At 36.4% G+C, this 19,268-nt stretch overlaps 2 protein-coding genes across 7 annotated transcripts in view; one reads left to right on the top strand and one right to left on the bottom strand.

Moving 5' to 3' along the window:
* The window catches only part of PHKB (phosphorylase kinase regulatory subunit beta), a 57,440-nt gene extending 41,374 nt beyond the window's left edge, over positions 1-16,066 (bottom strand). For 2 of the 6 annotated variants that reach the window (XM_088530869.1, XM_088530867.1), the window contains exons 1-6: positions 15,917-16,028; positions 9,405-9,494; positions 8,112-8,250; positions 6,726-6,825; positions 3,563-3,670; positions 2,714-2,794 (exon numbers count right to left, since the gene is read on the bottom strand). In XM_088530869.1, coding sequence (XP_088386995.1) covers positions 2,714-2,794; positions 3,563-3,670; positions 6,726-6,825; positions 8,112-8,250; positions 9,405-9,494; positions 15,917-16,013 — 615 coding nt within the window. In that variant the 5' untranslated portion in view covers positions 16,014-16,028. Of the gene's footprint in view, positions 1-2,713; positions 2,795-3,562; positions 3,671-6,725; positions 6,826-8,111; positions 8,251-9,404; positions 9,495-11,059; positions 11,078-13,533; positions 13,802-15,916 lie in introns of those variants that run through there. The other 4 variants (XM_088530870.1, XM_088530871.1, XM_088530866.1 and 1 more) reach the window with 4 other exon arrangements.
* Positions 16,067-16,185: 119 nt separating this feature from the next.
* The window catches only part of ITFG1 (integrin alpha FG-GAP repeat containing 1), a 76,783-nt gene continuing 73,700 nt past the window's right edge, over positions 16,186-19,268 (top strand). The window contains exons 1-3 of the mRNA XM_088530885.1: positions 16,186-16,373; positions 17,551-17,623; positions 18,331-18,476. Coding sequence (XP_088387011.1) covers positions 16,202-16,373; positions 17,551-17,623; positions 18,331-18,476 — 391 coding nt within the window. The 5' untranslated portion in view covers positions 16,186-16,201. The remainder of the gene's footprint in view (positions 16,374-17,550; positions 17,624-18,330; positions 18,477-19,268) is intronic.

Here is a 19,268-nt window from a genome sequence, read left to right as displayed (position 1 = left end):
ACTGAAGGAAAATTAAAGCATAATTTCTTCTACTCACATCTTCAGAAAGATGCTTTTTGCAGCTGTCAGAATTGTGATTTCCATCTGCAATTGTTTTCAGAGTATTTTGCTCCCAAGTTCAGACATTCTGTTGGCATTTTCTTTCATATGTCTTTGCCACAGTTTCACAATCGGGTCATCATAGTACTCGTACATTAAATCTTTTCAGAGCTACCTGCCACTTTCAAGGAAACAGAAGGTCTCACTCTTTACACATGTCCAGTACTATTCTTCCCTATAATTTAGTTTTTAGTTGTATTAAAATGACCTTTGTTTGAATGTGCCTTCAATATCCAATGATTCAAGGTGGATTCTCCTACTTCTATCCTTAACTGAAATTTAAAAGTATTAGCTAGGTGAAGCAGCAAAGCATACCACACAAAAAGTGATCAGCATGCTTATATATTTTTACCTGCGATGGCACTGAAAACATTTGCGGTGGGGGTGTCAGTTACAGATATTTTACAAGACTAAATAAGGAGCTCCAGATAGCATATTTGCAGAAAAAGGAAGCATTTAAGGAGGCAAAGACAAAATAAAAAAAAAAAAAGGGAGGAAAAAATGTTGCCAAATGAAATCTTCACAAAACAATCATTCACATCACAGATATGTAAATGCAACAAACAAGCTGGTACCAAACATTCTTACAGAAATTATGGATTGCCTGTGTTAAGCTTATTTATCCAGATCTCAAGTATGTATACAGCAAGGTGTAATAAGAAATATGCATACAGCATGGATGTTAGATACCACAATCAAGTTCATTCATTTACATAATCATATGCTGCTCTCTTTGCAACGGATGTAAAGATGGAATTAAATTAATTTTTCAACTGCAAACAGATGGAACTATGAGGATAACTCATTGACAGTTGCCGCCTGACAATAAGCAACCTTGTATACAATGATTTCCTCCCCCCTGAGCCCGGGTCCGTGTACAGACACATGTGGACAGCTTGCCAAACATCAGCCATCTGTCAGCAGCTTCCACTGTACTAGCACTGGTTCAAATTTCACTCTCTAGGAAAGGAGAGCCACTGAAGTCATGCAATTCAAAACAGGAACTTCAAAACTGAAGGCATTTCAGAACAGGTTTCAAAAAAAAAAAAAACACATGCATTCCCACAAAAGGATACTATGGCAATCAGTGAAGTCTTATGTGTTATGCACTGACTACTATTGCCTAGACCACTAGTTAGGAACAACTGACATGGAAGGACTTCAACTGAGAGTGCCCACTGCAGAACTCTCCTGCCATTGATGCTCTCTTCATCATTCCCTAAAACTTTAGGGTCAAGCAGTTAAGCGGAATATGCCTTATGGCTTTTTCAGTTCTGCCATGCCCTTAGATATATTTTAATAATACACTGAAAAAGAGGGTACTCAAGCTGGATACATGAAAGTACTCAGTCCTAGCAGAGAATTTTGGCTATATATAATGACTTCCATTTCTTCTTTAAACAGCTCTACATATTTCTCCTAATGGAGTATTTGAGCGAACAAATCAATCCATTAAAGGCCAGCTGTCTCCTGTGTAAGGACCTGAGGCTGAGATTTCATTCACCCTCTTTCTTGGGCCAATAAATCTGGAGGGTCAAGCAGCATCTTGTAAGTGTCTGCAGAGGAAACTGAGCAGATTTAAAAGCTAATTCAAGCAACGGAAAAGATTCTTGATCTTATCTACTGGCAACTCCAGATTTTGAAAAATGCAAAGAATCACATGCATTATAACAGCTGCTTCCTGCTTTGGAGCAAAACCCTTAGTGTTTTGATAGTATTTTATTGCTCTTAATATACAAACCTCTCCTTCATCACAACCATTTTCAGCAGTCATTTACTGTTGACTACCTCGTATTTTAAGAAACAAGAATATACTGTTTCCCTGAGAATTGAAGATCCATCTATTTTTCTTGTGTGTTTAGCAAAAATAACAGTTTTAATAACAGAATTTCTATTGTTCTTTGCAACAAACTTTCCAAGGCAACTCCGCAGCAACTATTCAATAGATAAGAGTAAATTCAAACAAAACAAAATTATGAAAATTGAACAAAAGTCTGTGCTTCTTTTCCAGTCATAAAACTTACCCTAATTTTAGAACAAGACAGCAGACTTGCTATCAGACGTTTCTTTAGTTGGCTTATTTTCAAAAAAGGCTATCCTAGCTATTACTGTATTTTTGAAATAGTTAACAAAAACTGCTATATTGCAAAAAACAATGTGACAGAATTTTCTAATACCAATAGATTCACATGTATTTGAAGAAAGTCCTTCAGCTTTCCAGAAAAGAAACACTCTTTATTCATACTGATGAAATTCCACAGGACAGTATGTATTGACTGACAGTTTTGAAATAAGGTGAAAATTCAGAATAGCAGAACTAAAAGTTAACCTTTAAAATCTTGACCTTGTACCTTTCAGATATAGCAGAAAACTGGAAACATTTTCAATGTCATGTTAAGTTTGCTCTTCACGTATCTAACACTTTATTACCTATTCATTTATTTCACTATTCATCTCCATTCCATTTATCTTTACTGATTGCCATTAAAAAGTGGAGAACATTTCCAGCATATTTCTAGAAAAAAATCATTTTAGAGTTAGTAATTAAATAAAACCAAGAAAAAAAAGACACCTCAATAATGCATGAGTTTTAACATCAGAAATCAATTAGTACCTCATCTGTGTTGTAGATTATCTGCAATCCCGAAGAGATCATCTCAACCAAGTAGAGAAGAAATAATGACACAGCATTTATCTGAAGTAATTAAAGGAAGCTATAATTAAATTTAAGCTTATTAGAGTCAAATAAACAGATAAGTTAAATGTAAAGTTACTCAGTAATAAAGATGGTCTCACAATAACAGAGAGTTAGTTTTTTGTTGTTGTTGTTGTTTTGTTTTTTCCAGAAACATCCTGCTATAATAATAACCCAGATGCAGTGATGCGGAAAGAATTGATAGGAAGTACTACAAGCGCACGTTCCTTCCACAACTCCTTCTACAGTATCAATCTTAAAATTACTTCAAACAAAGATATTAAAGTGATTTTGCTTCAGAATATTGTATTGACCCATACAAAATCTCTTTAGTCACAAGCTAAAGTGTAGCTTGTGTAGTATCTTAGTTACAAAAGCAGTGAAAGGCAAATTAACAGCTGGACAAACATGTTGGCCATGTACCTTGAATTTTTACTACAAATTAAAATTGCTCAGACTTCCAGAAAATTAAGCTGGATGCATAACTAAGAAACAGTTTCCACTACAAAATTACACTGAATCTTTCACTTCACTGACTACCTTTTTTCTTTTTTTTTTTTTGGCCAGTATTCTGAACAAGTGACAGTCACTTGTTTTGGATAAAGGAAAAGTAACATTAAAATAAACAAACACCTCCTCACAGCTATTTCAGCATCTTCTGAACCAGGATGTGCTACACAGTCAGTTTTAGAAGTCTGTCCTTTTCACTAAAAGATATCAAAGGAATCTCAATTTGTCAAGTTTTACACACACACATGCACGCTTTACCTGAAGATGACCATATTCCTCATGAGAGAAGACCTCATCTCCAGTCTGTGCACTGAAAACAGAATGAAGACATTCAGATGGCTTGGGGTCTTGCTTAAATCGCTGAACCTAAAGATGAATTAAGGCAAAACATAAAACCAGATTCGATAATTCAAATGTATTTGGCAACCACAAATTTACTATATAATTCAGATTTTGGAAAATTTCCTGATATAAGCATCAACCTACATGAAACTTAAAAACAAAAGTTCCTAATATTTATCCAAACGTGTATTTTATATGCACATAAAGAACAGAAATATTGAGCCAATCTCTTTTTTTTCTTGGTGAGAAACAAACAAAAAAAACACCCATAGATATTTAGTCACCCTCATCTTCTGGCACTATTACTTAATCAAAACATCAGCAATGTTAATGATCATCAGTATCCTTCACGCAGCAGTTACATTTGTTTAACTATCAATGCCAGTGCATTGTCCAAATTTCATGAGGTTTTCACTGCTGCTCTTATCTTCATAGGATATCTTTCCCCAACAATGAATCATACATAGCATAGTACATGCCCCAGGTGCAAGGCAGTAAGAGAATCCTATTTTGTGGAATTATAATGACTAGTCAATGAACATATTCAACGTATTTTGGATTACAACTCATATGTTCGGTAGCAGTAGAATGAAACACCTGCATTTTTTGGCACAGAATCATCTATTCGAGTCACATGTCAGTATTTTAGCCTTTTTTTTCAGTGAAATAAATTATACATCTTCCTTCTACATAGGTCAGCCCATATACTGCCTCTAAGAATACAATCCAATTTGAATCACATCTGTTAGGTACCTCAGATTGCTTATTACTGCGCCACAGGAAGAGACAAGCATTTATAGTAATCAAGGTGAAAAATGGCAATCAATATATCAACAGTATGACATCTGTGTTAATTTAATGCTTATTATTCATATCAGTGCTGAATATCCTTAAAACAAACCACTGCATGTCAAAGAGAAAAGCAGCAGCTCCACTGTAACAAGACCAATTTAGGTCAAGATATGAGACTATGAAGAAACAGACTAAGACAATGGAGAAATATTTTGGCATTAACAGCACTGGCAATACACCAAATTTGCTTACTATTCTTGATACCATATGCCTACAAAAATATCTTTTGAGTTTATGTGCCCAAAGTGACAGGAACTGTGTGGCAACATGAAAATGATTTTTAAAACACAAAAAACTTCATGTCTTATTAAAATAATCACACGGAATATAGATAGCTAACTATTTGCAGAATTACTGCTAACCGCTGTGCAAAACTAATGCACCATATCTGAATTTTGATAAGGAAAAGACAAATGAAAATAATAATTAAATGAGCTACTCAGACTACACATTACAAGTTAGATTAGTCTCCAAAACCTATCCAGTGCAGTAATCTGAAGATGTTTTAGGTCATGATAACTACCAACACTAGTAGTATATTTTTCATGATGAAAAGATTCCAAAACTCTTGGAATGCACTTTCACTGATTTAAAGAGATCTTTGTTGAAAACAATCAGCAGCACTAGGCATGGGAAGGTAAAATACAGGTTTGTTATACATATCATCCCACTGATTTACTAACAAAATCTACCCTTATGTAACATCTGACATTTAATATATTTATTTCCTGATGTTGTACTTTCATAATATACTATACTTGCTAATAAAGACTACAATTCAGTCATTCCTCAGCAAACTATAGAGGGCATGTCCACAAGAATATTTTCTTTTCTTCTTTCACTTTATTTTATACTTTCTCCTAGTGCTTTATATGAAGAAAGAAACAACAACAGCACTTAAGTCTCTTGGAGCTTTGCTCCAAAGAGCAGCATTAGAAAAGGAGGCCTTTCTGTTGTATTCCACATCTACAGGCTTTCCCTAAGCCCTGATTCTTATCTGAATCTACAAAGAAATTTATCAGTACAGAAAAAAATAAGGAGATTTTGCCCAGAGGCTTTATCTCTTACTCAGTTTTGCACAGAGGTATATGAACTGAAAGCAGTTCCTTTATACCATACTTCTATTATTCCCTGCGATTTGTACATGTAAAAATACATAGGGCAAAAGGACCACAGGAAATTGCACTGCTACTCCCTCCAACTGCAGTTCTTAACAGGGCTAAGAACCTAATCTTGGAACCAAAAGAGAAAATAAATAAATAAAGGAACACCTCTACTCCTGTGATGCATGCACATCTTCCAGAAAGCTCTCACGAGAGAATGCAAGATTGCCCCAAAGGATTGTCTAAGGTTGACAACCTAACATTCTAATTTACACAACATGAAACACAGGTAGTCATCAAACAAAACAAAGCTGACAGTGTACAAAATTTTGCCAAATATCAAGAGTAAAAACGGAAAAGCTTTTACCTTCCTTCCCTCCCCTGATACTTTTAATTTTACACTCTCATAAGCTGTTATAGTTCAAGCTAGACATTTCAGTACGTGAATTTTAAAATAAGTTCAACTCTCCTGCATCCTCAGATAAAAGTATCCGATGAGATTGCAAATACTAAGTTGAACATGATTCAACAATTTAAAAACACTACTCCTAAGCAAGAAATCATTTAAGTTTTAAGAAATGTTCAGGGTATACGTGTAAGAGGTTACCCTATTTTCTCATTCAATTTTGTATTACTGTATTTCTGAATTTACAATAAGTCAAAGGAGACTGGAAAACTACTACTAAAGAAAGCAAGCAAAATCATCGAAATGATCACCCAGTAAAGAGAATGATCTCAAATGCATGAATCAAGTTAATACAAGAGCCAAGTTATCATCATAAAGAAAACATCTCATGCTGAGATAAAATAAATTCAGCATCCTTCCTTTAAACATCAAGAAGGACAGATTGATGTTTAAATGTGATAAATAATTGCAGAACTAACCCCAAGTAAGTTTGAAGTATGCCCTGCAGTTTATTAATTTTGCAAAAGGCTTTATGCCTTTCATACCTTAAAGAATACTGGAACCTGATAAAAATGAAGCAGCAGTTCTTAGCTAAGCCATACTGTAATATTACATTCCCCTATTATATTTTATCTATATTTAGAAGAAGTTAGTTTTACAGTTTTAATTAATTCTTTAGAATTAAGTGAGTGCTTGTGTCCACTCTACAGTGTTTTACCTTATCAGCCTGACGCATATAGCAGTAGAGAATTCCTCTCATACATTTTATAGCAGAATGCTCCAGTTCATGTGTCCTTCCCTTGTCATCATCAATACGCCTGGGTAAGAGAGATAACTCGTAAAACAAATTGGAAATGCATTAGAAAAAGAAGTAAAGGTCACATTAGTGCTTTGGAATATTAAGTATTTAACTAACAGTATTAAATAGTGGTACCCACATCCATACCAATGTATTTATAGCCCTACCCAAATTTCTTTGATTAAAAAAGATTCTCAGTTTATGTTGCAACTTGCCCAAACATTACTGTTTCAAAATTTTTAAAAGGGAAAAAAGCCTTGAAGCTCTTGTAACACAGCAAGCCATTCTATTTTGCTCCTAAAGAGATCCAAAATATGAAGATATTTTCTCTTTAGCTCTAGAAAATATCTACCATTCAAAAAATCAAGCATACTTTCCTGATGTTTATAGCTGTGCACACAACAGTCCAAATGATATTTACTGTGCATATTCAAAAACACATTTTTCACACCTCAATATTTTCACACCATGAAATTAAACAATATTCACAGCCATTACATTACTACATTCATATTAAAATAATTTTGGTTTAGGCATTGCTTTTAAGAATAATATTTATATATATAGTGGGTAAACAATCCTGATGATTTCATTCATGCAAAACACTCCCCAAACATGTTATAAATTTATACTGAATTGAAAATAAAACTAAATTGAAAAAAAGCTAGCAATAACTTTTATTAAAAATCATAGCACATGAAAAAAAAGCAGTCATACTAAAGAGTTCTAGAAAAGAACCACCCAACCACTGATTATGTTAAGAGATGCTAATACCCCATGGGCTTAGCACAACAGTTTTATTACATAATTACAACAAATACAAAAATGAAACAATGAAACAAGTGGTTTTTTTTGCTTGTGCAGCCTCAAGCTCTTAGTTCCAACCAAGGATGGTCACTGTTATTTCCCAACTCTCTATTGCTTAGTATAGAAGGAGTCTATGTTCTGCGAGTACTCCATTTTTTTACTGACTGTAACATCAGTTTCGGCTCTTCTTCTATATTTCCAATGAGCAAGAGTATCCCTTCAGCATAGTTTACTGCAATAACCTTTACTTTTAAGAGTCTGCATCAATTCAGTTGTTTCATCATACTGGTTCCAATGAAATTACACAAAAACATAGAAGTAGAGTAACAGTTTTAGACTAGCAGCTATGTAAATATTTTTAGTGAGACTCAGAAATGTGTAACATCTCTACAGGGTTACACAGTTATTTTTGATAAAGCTTAGTCTCTTAGAACTTTCCCAGGGTATTGCATAGCAGAAGGTAAATGGGGTAGAAACATGAATTTAGAAGTTATTCACCTGTAAGCAAGGGCTAATGCCCAGGCGCATGCAGCACAGTAAAGACAGTCTTGTACTTTTGCCCTTCGGTTATCCCCGTAAGTTTTTGTAGGAAAGAGACCTGTGGTTGGGCTTTGATAGAGTAGCAATGTTGACTTAACTGCAAAAGCAAAGGAAAAAAAAAATGTTTCTTCCAGTTCATATGCGCTTTTCAGACTGAAACCAAAATGTAAACAACCTGTTACGGAATGCACAAGGTAAGGAGATACAAAAAGTATATTCTTCCATGTTACCTTATTTTATCTCACTCAGTAGAGAATTTTTTTCAGTAATTTTCACTTAACAGCACACAAACATTTTTCCCTTTTTCTGAAAAGAGGCTGTAGTATGTCGACTGCCCCCAAACTGATTTAAATAGATTGTATCAATGTGTTAAAAAAGGGGATAATTAAGGGAAAAGGATAGCTGCAATTATTTAACTCAATATCTAACCATACAAGCAATATGTGAGACAACAATTTTCAGGCTGGCAAAAGGCAGCCAGGCAAAAAATTAATATAGTAAATAGTACTTACTGTGATTATTGCTTATTACGAATCGCATCCAAAAACTAAAGAATTGACAGGGTGCTACTAGGTACATGGTCTTTGAATATGACACTTCTAACAGGTTCACTTAAGACACAAAAGCACTTTCTTCAAAATATCATCAAGCATTAATTAAAAATCTTCCTAGCCTTACATCTAGATTGGACTTCCTATACATACTTCTAATATTCATCAAAAAGATACAGTTCAATCAATTCATGTTTGTGCCTTTCAAACTCCCAACAGAAATTTAGGAAACTGTTCTCAAGTAGGAAAAAATCAAAGTTTACTACTGCAAAGGGTGGACAAGGAATGATGGATGAATGATATTTAACATGTAAACATCAACTACAATTCGTACCTGGGCTACTTAAAGCATTATAAACTGTGAGTAGATCAGCACAATTCTCTACATCCGAGACCATTAGGAATCCATTTTTACCATTTGAGAAAGCATTTAACAGCTGATAATTTTGAACACTACCTACAAGTCAAGATTTTTCAAGCAATGTATGATTGCAAGTAATATACGTATGTATATGTATGTGTGTATATATATATGCATTATATTATCACGGGAATCTTATAAGGAATTGTACTGATGGATCCTTGCACTTTTTGGAAAAGAAAATAAAAAATCTTAATAAAGACTACAGCTATAGGATATATTTTACTAATTTACACTTAAAGCCTTCCACAGTAGGAAGAATTCTTAAATTTTACTTACCAATTCTGTAATAATTGTCCAACTTATCCCACAAACTTTCCCCCTCTGGTCTTGGAAGGTTAATACTTTTAAGTGGCTCATAAATTGAACCTAAAATAGAAACAAAATGAAAGAAAAAGGATGAGAATTAGTTTTACAATTTTTGATACTACTGAATATCAATAATAAAACCAAGTAATAAGGTATCTTTATGTTTGTGCTATACACATACATTTTATTTAAATTCAGTTTGAAAAAGAAAATCTTACACTCTTTCTATAATCTCAAAGAATACAACATTTCCATACATATTCTTTCCATCTTACCTGTCCATGCAAACAAGACCTCCACCTGGATCTCCAATGCCTGCAGATATTTAGCTATATGAAATGCTACGTAAGTGTGTAGGCAGACTATTTCATCCAAGACAGTTGGATGATATCCTCCCAACATCATTTCTCTGTTTCCTCCAGAGTCCTCTCACAAACTCTCTTAGGGTGAGACTAGATACAGGACAGTTTATTCTAATAGTTGTCTGCCACAAAAAAGCTGAATTCATGTCTTGAAACATACAAAAAAGCTAGCTTGGTTGTAATAGTACTGAAGCTTGATTAACCTACTCGAATGACACAGCCACAAATGGTTGACAATGACAACTATGATGCTGTCAAAACCACAGTCTTTTTTCTCAGTGACCCACATAGTGGTTACTTTGCTATTTACATCCAAAAAGTCTGTTTTCCCAGGAGCTGAAGTGAGCTGCCTGTTAGAAATACATAGTTTCTTAAAAATTAGTGAAATAAATTTTAATTTTTGATTTTTAAGTGTTACATGATGTTCTTCTATAAATCAGTTTGAGTTTATTCAGTGTTCTGGATGGACAGAGCTCCCACAGAGCTTTTTGACAAGGTAACAGGAAGAATGGAAATGTCCCCTTTCCAATCCAGACTACCCAGTGTCCCCTCTGAAAAGCCTGGGGAAATGAACTGCCAAGGGAATTCCACACAGCCAAGCAGTTCTGGCAGAATGCAGCAGAGTGCTCCAATTCAAGTTCCTTCTTCTGTACTCCCAGCATATACCAAACCATTAGACAGGAGACTGTCCATATGCAGAATTCAAAGAAAATCAATGCGCATGCAGTGGTGTCAGAGGTTTTATTGATCAAATCCCCTGGTAGGGGAATTTGAAAAGCTTCTTCCCCTCTCAAATAAACCAACAGACCCCACACCCAAATCAGTATTTCTTTTGCTTTGCAATAGTAACAGTTAAATATATGCATTTATGTTATATTATATAACATTATATATCCATCCTTTCTTCTCACCAAAGGAAACCCAAACAAAACCACTCCAGTTTGAGAAGGCTCCTGTGGTCCTACATGGATTCTCTGACAATCTTTAATACCACATTTTGCAGGTACTATCACTACTGCCTTGTACTACATAGTCTACCATAATAACAAGCTACAAGAAGCATGAAAGGGAGTGTGTATATATATACATACACACATTAGATTTTCAAATGCAAAATAAAAAAGATTCTAACTCTTAGATTTATTAACTACATAACACATATCCAGTGTACCGTACTTTACAAGTTTGGAAACTCTGATTCTTGCAAACCGTTAACCCTAGCACCTGCTAGGTTAAAATAATATTCAGTTTTAAGGTACTTACCAGACAATCTATGACCCTCTGTGTGCAACAGAGAAACAAAATAAAATTATAATGAACAAAAAAGTATATATTTGACTTCTATTTCAAAGCAATTAAGATTTTAGCTTTGGGCAGAAAGAAGACTGAGCAAAATTTAACAAAAAAAAAAAGTGTCAGAGGATCTACAATTTGCATTTGTTTAGCTGTTTGAAACTACCTGCTGAATAAATTGAAACAGCCAAACTGTTGATGAAACAGAAAGATGATATAAACTCAAAATTCAAGAAAACCAACAAAAGTGAAGAGCTTTATTCCTTAAAAAGTACATATAGGAGAATGGGAAGTTCTCAGAGACAAGCTATTAGCAATGTAAATACTTCCACATCTAACACTTTTGGAGATGGAAAATAGTGACGTCCTCCTGAACTTTCCCACACCCTTTTTATTCCAGCTGTAATCAAGCATAGCTTTCTGGAGAAAAACTATAAACTACCCTATATATTTATATCTAAAAGCCATGGCCAATATTTTGAAAACTTGCTCACAAATTCAGATTTTCAGAAGCTTTGAACAGCCAAAACAGCCTTGAAGATGGCAGAAATTGCAGACATTATAGAAAAATTGGCATCAGAATGGAATTCTGGACATAATCTATGGATAGAGATGTGCACATTTCAGCATGCATCGATTATTCTGATTTTTCAGAATTTCAGAAAGTCATCACAAGCAAACAGAAGCAAAAAGACAAGAATTTTATTTCCAACATTTTACAAGCAAGAGGAATAAATGTAAATGTACGTTTGCGTAACTACAATAAGCACACGCCACGAAAAGATAGCTAAGAATAGCAGATTTCTTTCTAGATTTGATGTATAGCATGAGAATCCAAACTGATCACAGTGCTTTAATGTAGCAGTAGTTTCCAGATATAACCCCAAATTTGAGACACAAAAGAGCCTCGATTCTTACAACACAATAATTTTCATCGTCCAAAACTACTATGGGCAAGCAACAAAAGTTACAAAAGGAACAGCTAAACATCATTTCTGCGCTGCAGAAATCTGGCACCAAAGAGGACTTCATTTCTTTGCATCACACTATTTAAGAAATGAAATCAAGACAGTTGGATGATATCCTCCCAACATCATTTCTCTGTTTCCTCCAGAGTCCTCTCACAAACTCTCTTAGGGTGAGACTAGATACAGGACAGTTTATTCTAATAGTTGTCTGCCACAAAATACACCTGTTTTAAAGTCCTAATTAAATCTGTTCCATCCATGTAGTTGAGTAAGGAGATACCAGAAAATAAAAAGTTAAAGGAAAACATCAAGCGAGCCTTTATAGCAAATTTCAGGAAACAAAAATCTGTATACACACACACCCCCATAAAACTGTCATAAATAGCAATTACTGCACTAATCAGTTATCAAGTCTTTATTTTCTAAAAGTTAGTAACTGGTAAGCAACCTCACAGTTCCAGTCTGAAGCTATGTTTGAATTTGTATAGGATTTCAGGACAAAATGTTGATTGTTACACCAACACACAAGTAAAATACACCAAAATGCCAAATTCTACCACAGTAGGAGGTAGCCTAGTACACATAGCCTTGCTATAAGCAAGGAAGGAAACCATTTGAGCCAAGACATTGAAGGCAATCAGTACTCTGTGTTGTCATTTAACCACCTGAAATTTCAAAACAATAGCACTTAACTATTAAAACTGTTTATTTTGCATCATTATCAAGAAGACAAGTATTAAGCATCAATATAATAATGAGAAAAAAATTTCATTATAACGTCAACACGTTGCAGATCCTTTGACATTGCAGAGGTAGAACAGAAATGTCACAGGCCCTGAAAGGTAGTTCGAGTGACCTTACCATTATAAATGAAATTCTCTGGTAACTCTCAGTAAAATTGATACTGCTTATGTATTTCAGCACAGTCTAAGAAAGTGCTACAGAGACTTCTCCCAGATTAGCATCATATATGGAGAGTTTGTTAGTCAAACTCTTTTCAGAGTACACTGAGCTAAGCTAGAACAGTAATTGTCTCAATAACTTCTTGATAGTACTCTAGCTTGTGTTATATAATATCATAGATGTAGTCTGTTATATCGTATATATGTAGAATTTGTGTCAGCACAAAATTTCCACTTTATTTTCAAAGGACAAGCTTTAGGACTGACTTGTTGGAAGGGTTACTTTTTTCTTTAACACAGTCATGTTAAGTTTTATTCTAGAGATTAAATTCAAATATTATTCTTAGAGCACCTCTCACATGACCATCATCTTAAAGAAGAGAGTTCAGCTCAGAGACTTAAATTTTAGAAGATTTTCACTCCCTGAGTTCACATATTTATTTAAATTCTGCTGTACAGTTCTCAAAACAGTTAGCACAAAACTAAAACACCACATGAAACACAGAACATAACAATTATTTTTAAATAATAAAATAGCCACAAACACAAACAAAACACAAAACTACACACTTACCATATCTCAAAAAGGCATGCGCAGAGCCGGTTCTGTCATCATCCAAATTGGCCATTTCAAATTGGTGCAGCTAATCACAAACGGCTCAGGCTAAACTACAGCAATTTTCAAAACCATTTAGTAAATGTTAAAGGCAATCAGCATTAAATTAAGTGAAAGCAATGTTAGTAGAGTTATTAACATAAGGCAGTGCACAGCAGGAAGAATGGTAAAGTTTCATTATATTACTAAATCTTATCCAAGGAAAATGGCATAATCTAGGCAAAGTCCATCATTTGGACATTACACAGGCATGTAATTTGGGATATTTGCTACTGAAGTCAGCAGGTGCAGAACAAAATCTATTTGATATATTCAACTTGAATATTAAATAAAAATATTCTCTAATAAATATATATGCAAGTGCTAAGAAACAGTAGAAAAGAGGAGATTAAATTCTACTTATGCATAGTGCTCCTTTTACCTCATAGATAATTTATATTAAGTTCTTTTGCATTAATTGATTATGGTACTGAGTACCTCAGTCATTGGAGATAGAATATCTTCCAGTCTTGAATGTAAAAATCAGAAAATATATTCTTCACAGCTATTTCAAGAACCTATTCCAAATCTTTATAAAGAAATGTATGCCCATCAAAAAAAACCCAAAATTTCAGGGCCTGCAAGTTGGCCAACTACTGAACATTTATCATAATCTGCTCCCAATGATAATTGTCACAGAAACAACAAATGAAACATTTTGTTGTTCAAGTAAAGGGTGGGAAAAAAATAATAAATAAAACTTGAGTTTACTAGCAGAAAGGTAATTCATATTTTAATATATATAAACATCATGATACATATTACCACCTGCAAGATGGGGTCTTAAATGATACTTTACCATCTACTGTAAACATGAATCACTCATGCATTTCACACATGAGTATGAGTATAGGTTTCATGGCTAATCGACAGTACCACAGTACTTCAGTAAACTGGGACTCCTGAGCAGAGAACTCAGCCAATGTGAACAGTATGTGGGGGTTTCAACCACTTTCAATGCATCACGAAGACTACTTTTGACAGTACACCAGCAAGGAAATAAAAAAAGCTTTGAAGCTATACAAGTTTTGACATACCTATACAAGAAATTGTACAGGTAGCAAAAGAAGAAAGCGAACTACAATGACCTAATACTGTCTTCTGCATTTAAGAAAAAGATACAAGCCAGCAGCAGCTAAGAAAAAGTCAAATTATTTTAAATCATCTGAACACCACCTTCCTAAAGTCACAGACCTGGTTCTGCAAGGAAATCTGTCTTATGATTCCAAATTCAGATACTCCTAACATGCGTGCCAATGCCTAACTTCTTATTTTGCAGAGCTCTGGGTATACACCGACACATTAGTTTTCAGAGAATAGTACTGTATAACCAAAATGGGCCTCAACGTGATAATCCGTTTACTGGATAGTCCTCATATTGGCATTTCACCAAGTGATGTTGAGCACAGAGGATTCAAATGTGGATGATTCAAATCATACACATCAGAGCAGTCATCTATCAACCAGTTTTCACTATGAAAGCCTCCCCCTTGCAGGTCTACAGTATTTTCCTCTACTTCCACACTGCAGCCTGTCTGACCAGTCATCACAGCAACAGGACCAACGAAATACTCAAACAAGGAAATTACGGCTGAGCTTGTGAGCACGCAGGACAAGAAAACACCATGGGGATCATTTGGAAAACAGTTCCCTTTAGAATGCTAGCAACAAAAGCCCTATTAGTATTAGATGTAGCAAAAAGATAAAATTAAAAGTCACGGGTTCTTTAGCTTGGGAGCACAAGTGAGTAAACATCCCTCTTTCCTCTGAGGCCAGAGCCTAGCGGCCAAGGATTCTAAAAGCTGACTTAAAAAATCAAAAGTTTTAAAAAAATTAAAAATATATTAGGAAAGAATAATCCAACGAAAATTATGCAAGAGCTGGTACTGTTTTGTAAAAAGTAAAGATGCTGCCAACTTCAAAATACTTAACCCGTTTAAGAGTTTTGTAACACGAACAGCAATGCACCCCGTAGCCGGCGGCGGTTGGGGAGCGCCCAACGGCTCCCGCCTCGCGCCAGAAGCGGCGGTTGGGGAGCGCCCAACGGCTCCCGCCTCGCGCCAGAAGCGGCGGTTGGGGAGCGCCCAACGGCTCCCGCCTCGCGCCGGCAACAGGTGCGAGGCGGGCGGGCCGCGAGCGGCCGCCGCTGAGTGACACGCGAAGCTGCGCCGAGGGAGGGAGGGAGCGCGGACAGCGCCGGGAGGCCGCCGAGGAGAGAGAGGGGGCAGTTAGGGGGGCAGAGGCGCAGCGAGAAGGAGAAGGACCCGCCGGGCCCCTCCGTAGCCAAGCCGAGAGGTCAGACCTGAACGCTTAGTGCGGGCCCGCAGCTCCATCATCCTCCAGCTCACGTCGGCCATATGGGCCGCTCCCGCGGCCGCTGCCGCCGCCGCCGCCGCCATCCCCGGAGGAGCCGCGGCTGGTGCTGCGCTGCACTCCGAGCCAAGGCGGGCAGCTCGGGCCGCCTCCCCCGCCGTTACCCGAGCCGGCCGCAAACGCCGCCGCGCAGCCTGTCACGGCGCTGTCGTAAAGCGGTGGGGGTGGCCGCGGCGCGGGGCCGGGCCGGGAGCGGGGCCGGGGCCACCGCAGGATGGGGCGCCGCTGCGCGCGGGGCCTGTTCCTCCTCCTGGCTGTGGTGAGGGCCGCCGCGGCCCTGCAGAATGTCACCGCGCAGCTCTTCGGGGCCGAGGCCCACGGGACGCTGGCGGCCTTCGGAGACTTCAACTCGGACAAGCAGACGGACCTGTTCGTGCTGCGAGGCGGTGAGTGCGGGCCCGGCCGCGAGCCCCGCGTCCCGGCGGGAGCCCCCGCCCTTCTGCGGGTCAGCGGCCGCGAGCGGCTCCCCTGGCTGCGAGCGCCCGCTGGCAGGGCCTTACTGCGGTGCTCTTGGAAAACCCCAGATTCCTCTGGGATAGTTGTGCCCCCCCTGGGTAGACGCCTTCCCCCCCGCCCCCCGAGATTTTTAGCCTCTTGTCCTTTGTTTTTTTCTTACGACGTTTCATTTTCATTTTTTTCTTAATGGTATTTAATGTTAATATCTGAGTCCTTGTCTGCAGCTTTGCTGGAGGTGAGAGTGCTGAATAAAAAAATATTTTAAAATTGAAAATGTTATTTGTTTTACTTCTGAGAGGATTCTTGTATTCAAAAGAAAAATTTTCAGTTTGTGCTGAAATAGTTTTACATAGGGCAAGAGTATTTTCTTTAAAGTTAACTTTTTGGTTATGAAATAAACTAAAGACCTTGTCTTTCAGTTTGTAGTTATAACTTTGTAAATAAATTGCATGAATGAAAGGGCTTTGCTGAATGAAAATATATTGTAAAGTTCAGTTTATGAATATTTTTGTTCCTCACATTTCAACTTATTGTGTAACAGAATATATGGGCTTTTTATAGAGATCTTCCTGAAATAATTACATTAAACTAGCATATATCATGATGTGTAAATGAGGAAATGCTACAGGGAAGTGGATTACTGCTGTGAGCTTCACTTAAGGTGCTCCTGTCAAGAAACTTGTGAAAACAGTTATTAGATCCTTCTGTGACTGAGTCAGTGTTATGAGACTTGGCGCCTTTAAGCTTTAGTTATTTGTATAGAACTAGTAACCTGCTGTTTTATGCATGTAATATTTTCTAATTATCATTTTTTTTACCTTAGTAGGTGTGGTAACAATAGAAAGTTTTAAGACCAAGCCCCAAAAGGCATCTTGACATTAGCATGTCTTTACAATGAATTTAGATTTATAATCTTGTTGTAAAGAAGCATTCCTCCTGTTTCATTTGAAGGAGGAAGATGTGGTTGTGTGGGAATTCTTCGAAGGTTTCTGTTACTGTGAGAAGTGACTCTTCACATAATAGCTTGTTATATATTGTTTTCACATATAACTCATTTATGATTTTAACCTTTAAGGGTTATTCATTAAGTCTTGCTCGCTTTTCCAGGAAATGAGTTACTTGTCTTTTTGGCAGACCAAAAGGAACCATACTTCAAGCCCAGAGTTAGGTTATCAATGAAGTAAGTATTCACTGATGAAACAATGCAATAATTTTTGTTGAAAGTGCATCTTTGCCATCAGTGGGAACATGACCAGAAGAACAGCTTCTGTTGTTTTTGCCTGTTCAGTTATAGAATTCAGCTGCTCTTTCAAGTTTCTTGATTCGTTTTCAAATACCTTTTGTTTTGCTTTGTTTAGATTTCTGGGTCATAAGAGAGAATTTGTGGAGAGGAGTTTGATCATTCATGCAATTAACTAGTAGCCATGCAGTTGACTTAGTTTCAAAGCTTGATTTCTTAGTAAACTCACCTGATGCCTATATCCTAGGATAAACCTTCTTGTAAAGTTGCATTAGCCTCTGTTCTGAGATGTATTTTTCAGGGAAATTTTTGTAGTTTCTGTAGTTACTTTTGGGGTACAGCCAATAATTGCTTTAGAAATTGATGTGGAAAATGGCATTGTAGCATTTCTGAATAGAGAGCTGTACCATTCTAAAGTTTAAGTGCAGTTAAAAGAGCATAGATTTTAAATTTAAAAACCTGTGTGTGTATGCATGCGTGCAGTATGTATAGGGTTACTTTTGCATAAACCATTATAGAGTTACTTTTGCATAAAATAGTGCATAAATTGATAATGATTGGGAAGCAATGACAAGCCTCTGAAAACACAAACCCTTTCATTTTTCACTCATGTGTTTGTGTGGTTGTTTGCAATGTTTTAATTTTAGACCTCCAAGCATTATAATAACCAGTGTAGTTCCTGGAGATTATGATGGTGATTCACAAATGGATGTCCTCCTAACTACCCGGACTCAAAATCATGGCAAAGATGAACTTTCAGTGTTTATTTTCTGGGGGCACAACCAAACATTAGGTAAGTTGTTGAGATTGCTTATAAATAAGTTTATTGGACTTTATTAAAACTAATTTTCAAAAAGTTATAACTCCTTTGACTCTGCTGATTCTTTCTGTATCATGCAGTAGACATAACCAAGTGATATTACAAACTAGGAGTAGCTTCCTAACCAATGAGCTGCTGTTTGTGGCTTCATCATTATGTTCATGTCAACATCCTTGAAAATTTTCAAGACTTTAGGAAAAAAAATACCTTCCATTATCATGCAAGGTATAAACAATTCTATCTTAGGGTAGAGGTGCTAATTGTGTGACTTTCTGAAGTCTTTTCTGTTTTCTATTGACTTTGCTAGGAAAAGGCTTCAGGCAGGATTTAGAGTTTGAAGGACAGAAAAGATCCTCTTAATTCTTAAAAACTGTTCAGTAACAGTCATTATTATAAATAACAATGGTATAAATTATTTATAGGTAAAGCAAGTGGTGGATAGCCTTAGATACCATTACTTGGGTTTTATTCAGATGTGAAGCAAGCAGCCTAGGAAATGCATTGGATCAGGTTTAAAAAAAAAAAAAAAAAGCTGGGGTATTGGAAAAGATCTATGAAGGATTTGGGTAAAATTACACTCTCTTACCCCTGAATAGAGGAATATTGAGAGGTACAAATTAATATATGGAGTATTTTCAGACTTAGAAAAGAAAGCTTAAAAGGCAGAAAATGGTTGTTTTTTTAGCAAGATTAATGGGAAGTGATGTGGTACTTGGTTAGATAATGAAAGTGCGACCAGTGAAATTGAGAGGAAGGCACTAACAT

Source organism: Tinamus guttatus, unplaced genomic scaffold (genome assembly GCF_059628265.1).
Source record: "Tinamus guttatus ecotype Peru unplaced genomic scaffold, ASM5962826v1 Tinamus_guttatus_pri_ptg000389l, whole genome shotgun sequence".
NCBI classification, from domain to species: Eukaryota; Metazoa; Chordata; class Aves; order Tinamiformes; family Tinamidae; genus Tinamus; species Tinamus guttatus.
This window is presented reverse-complemented; position numbering and strand designations above follow the sequence as displayed.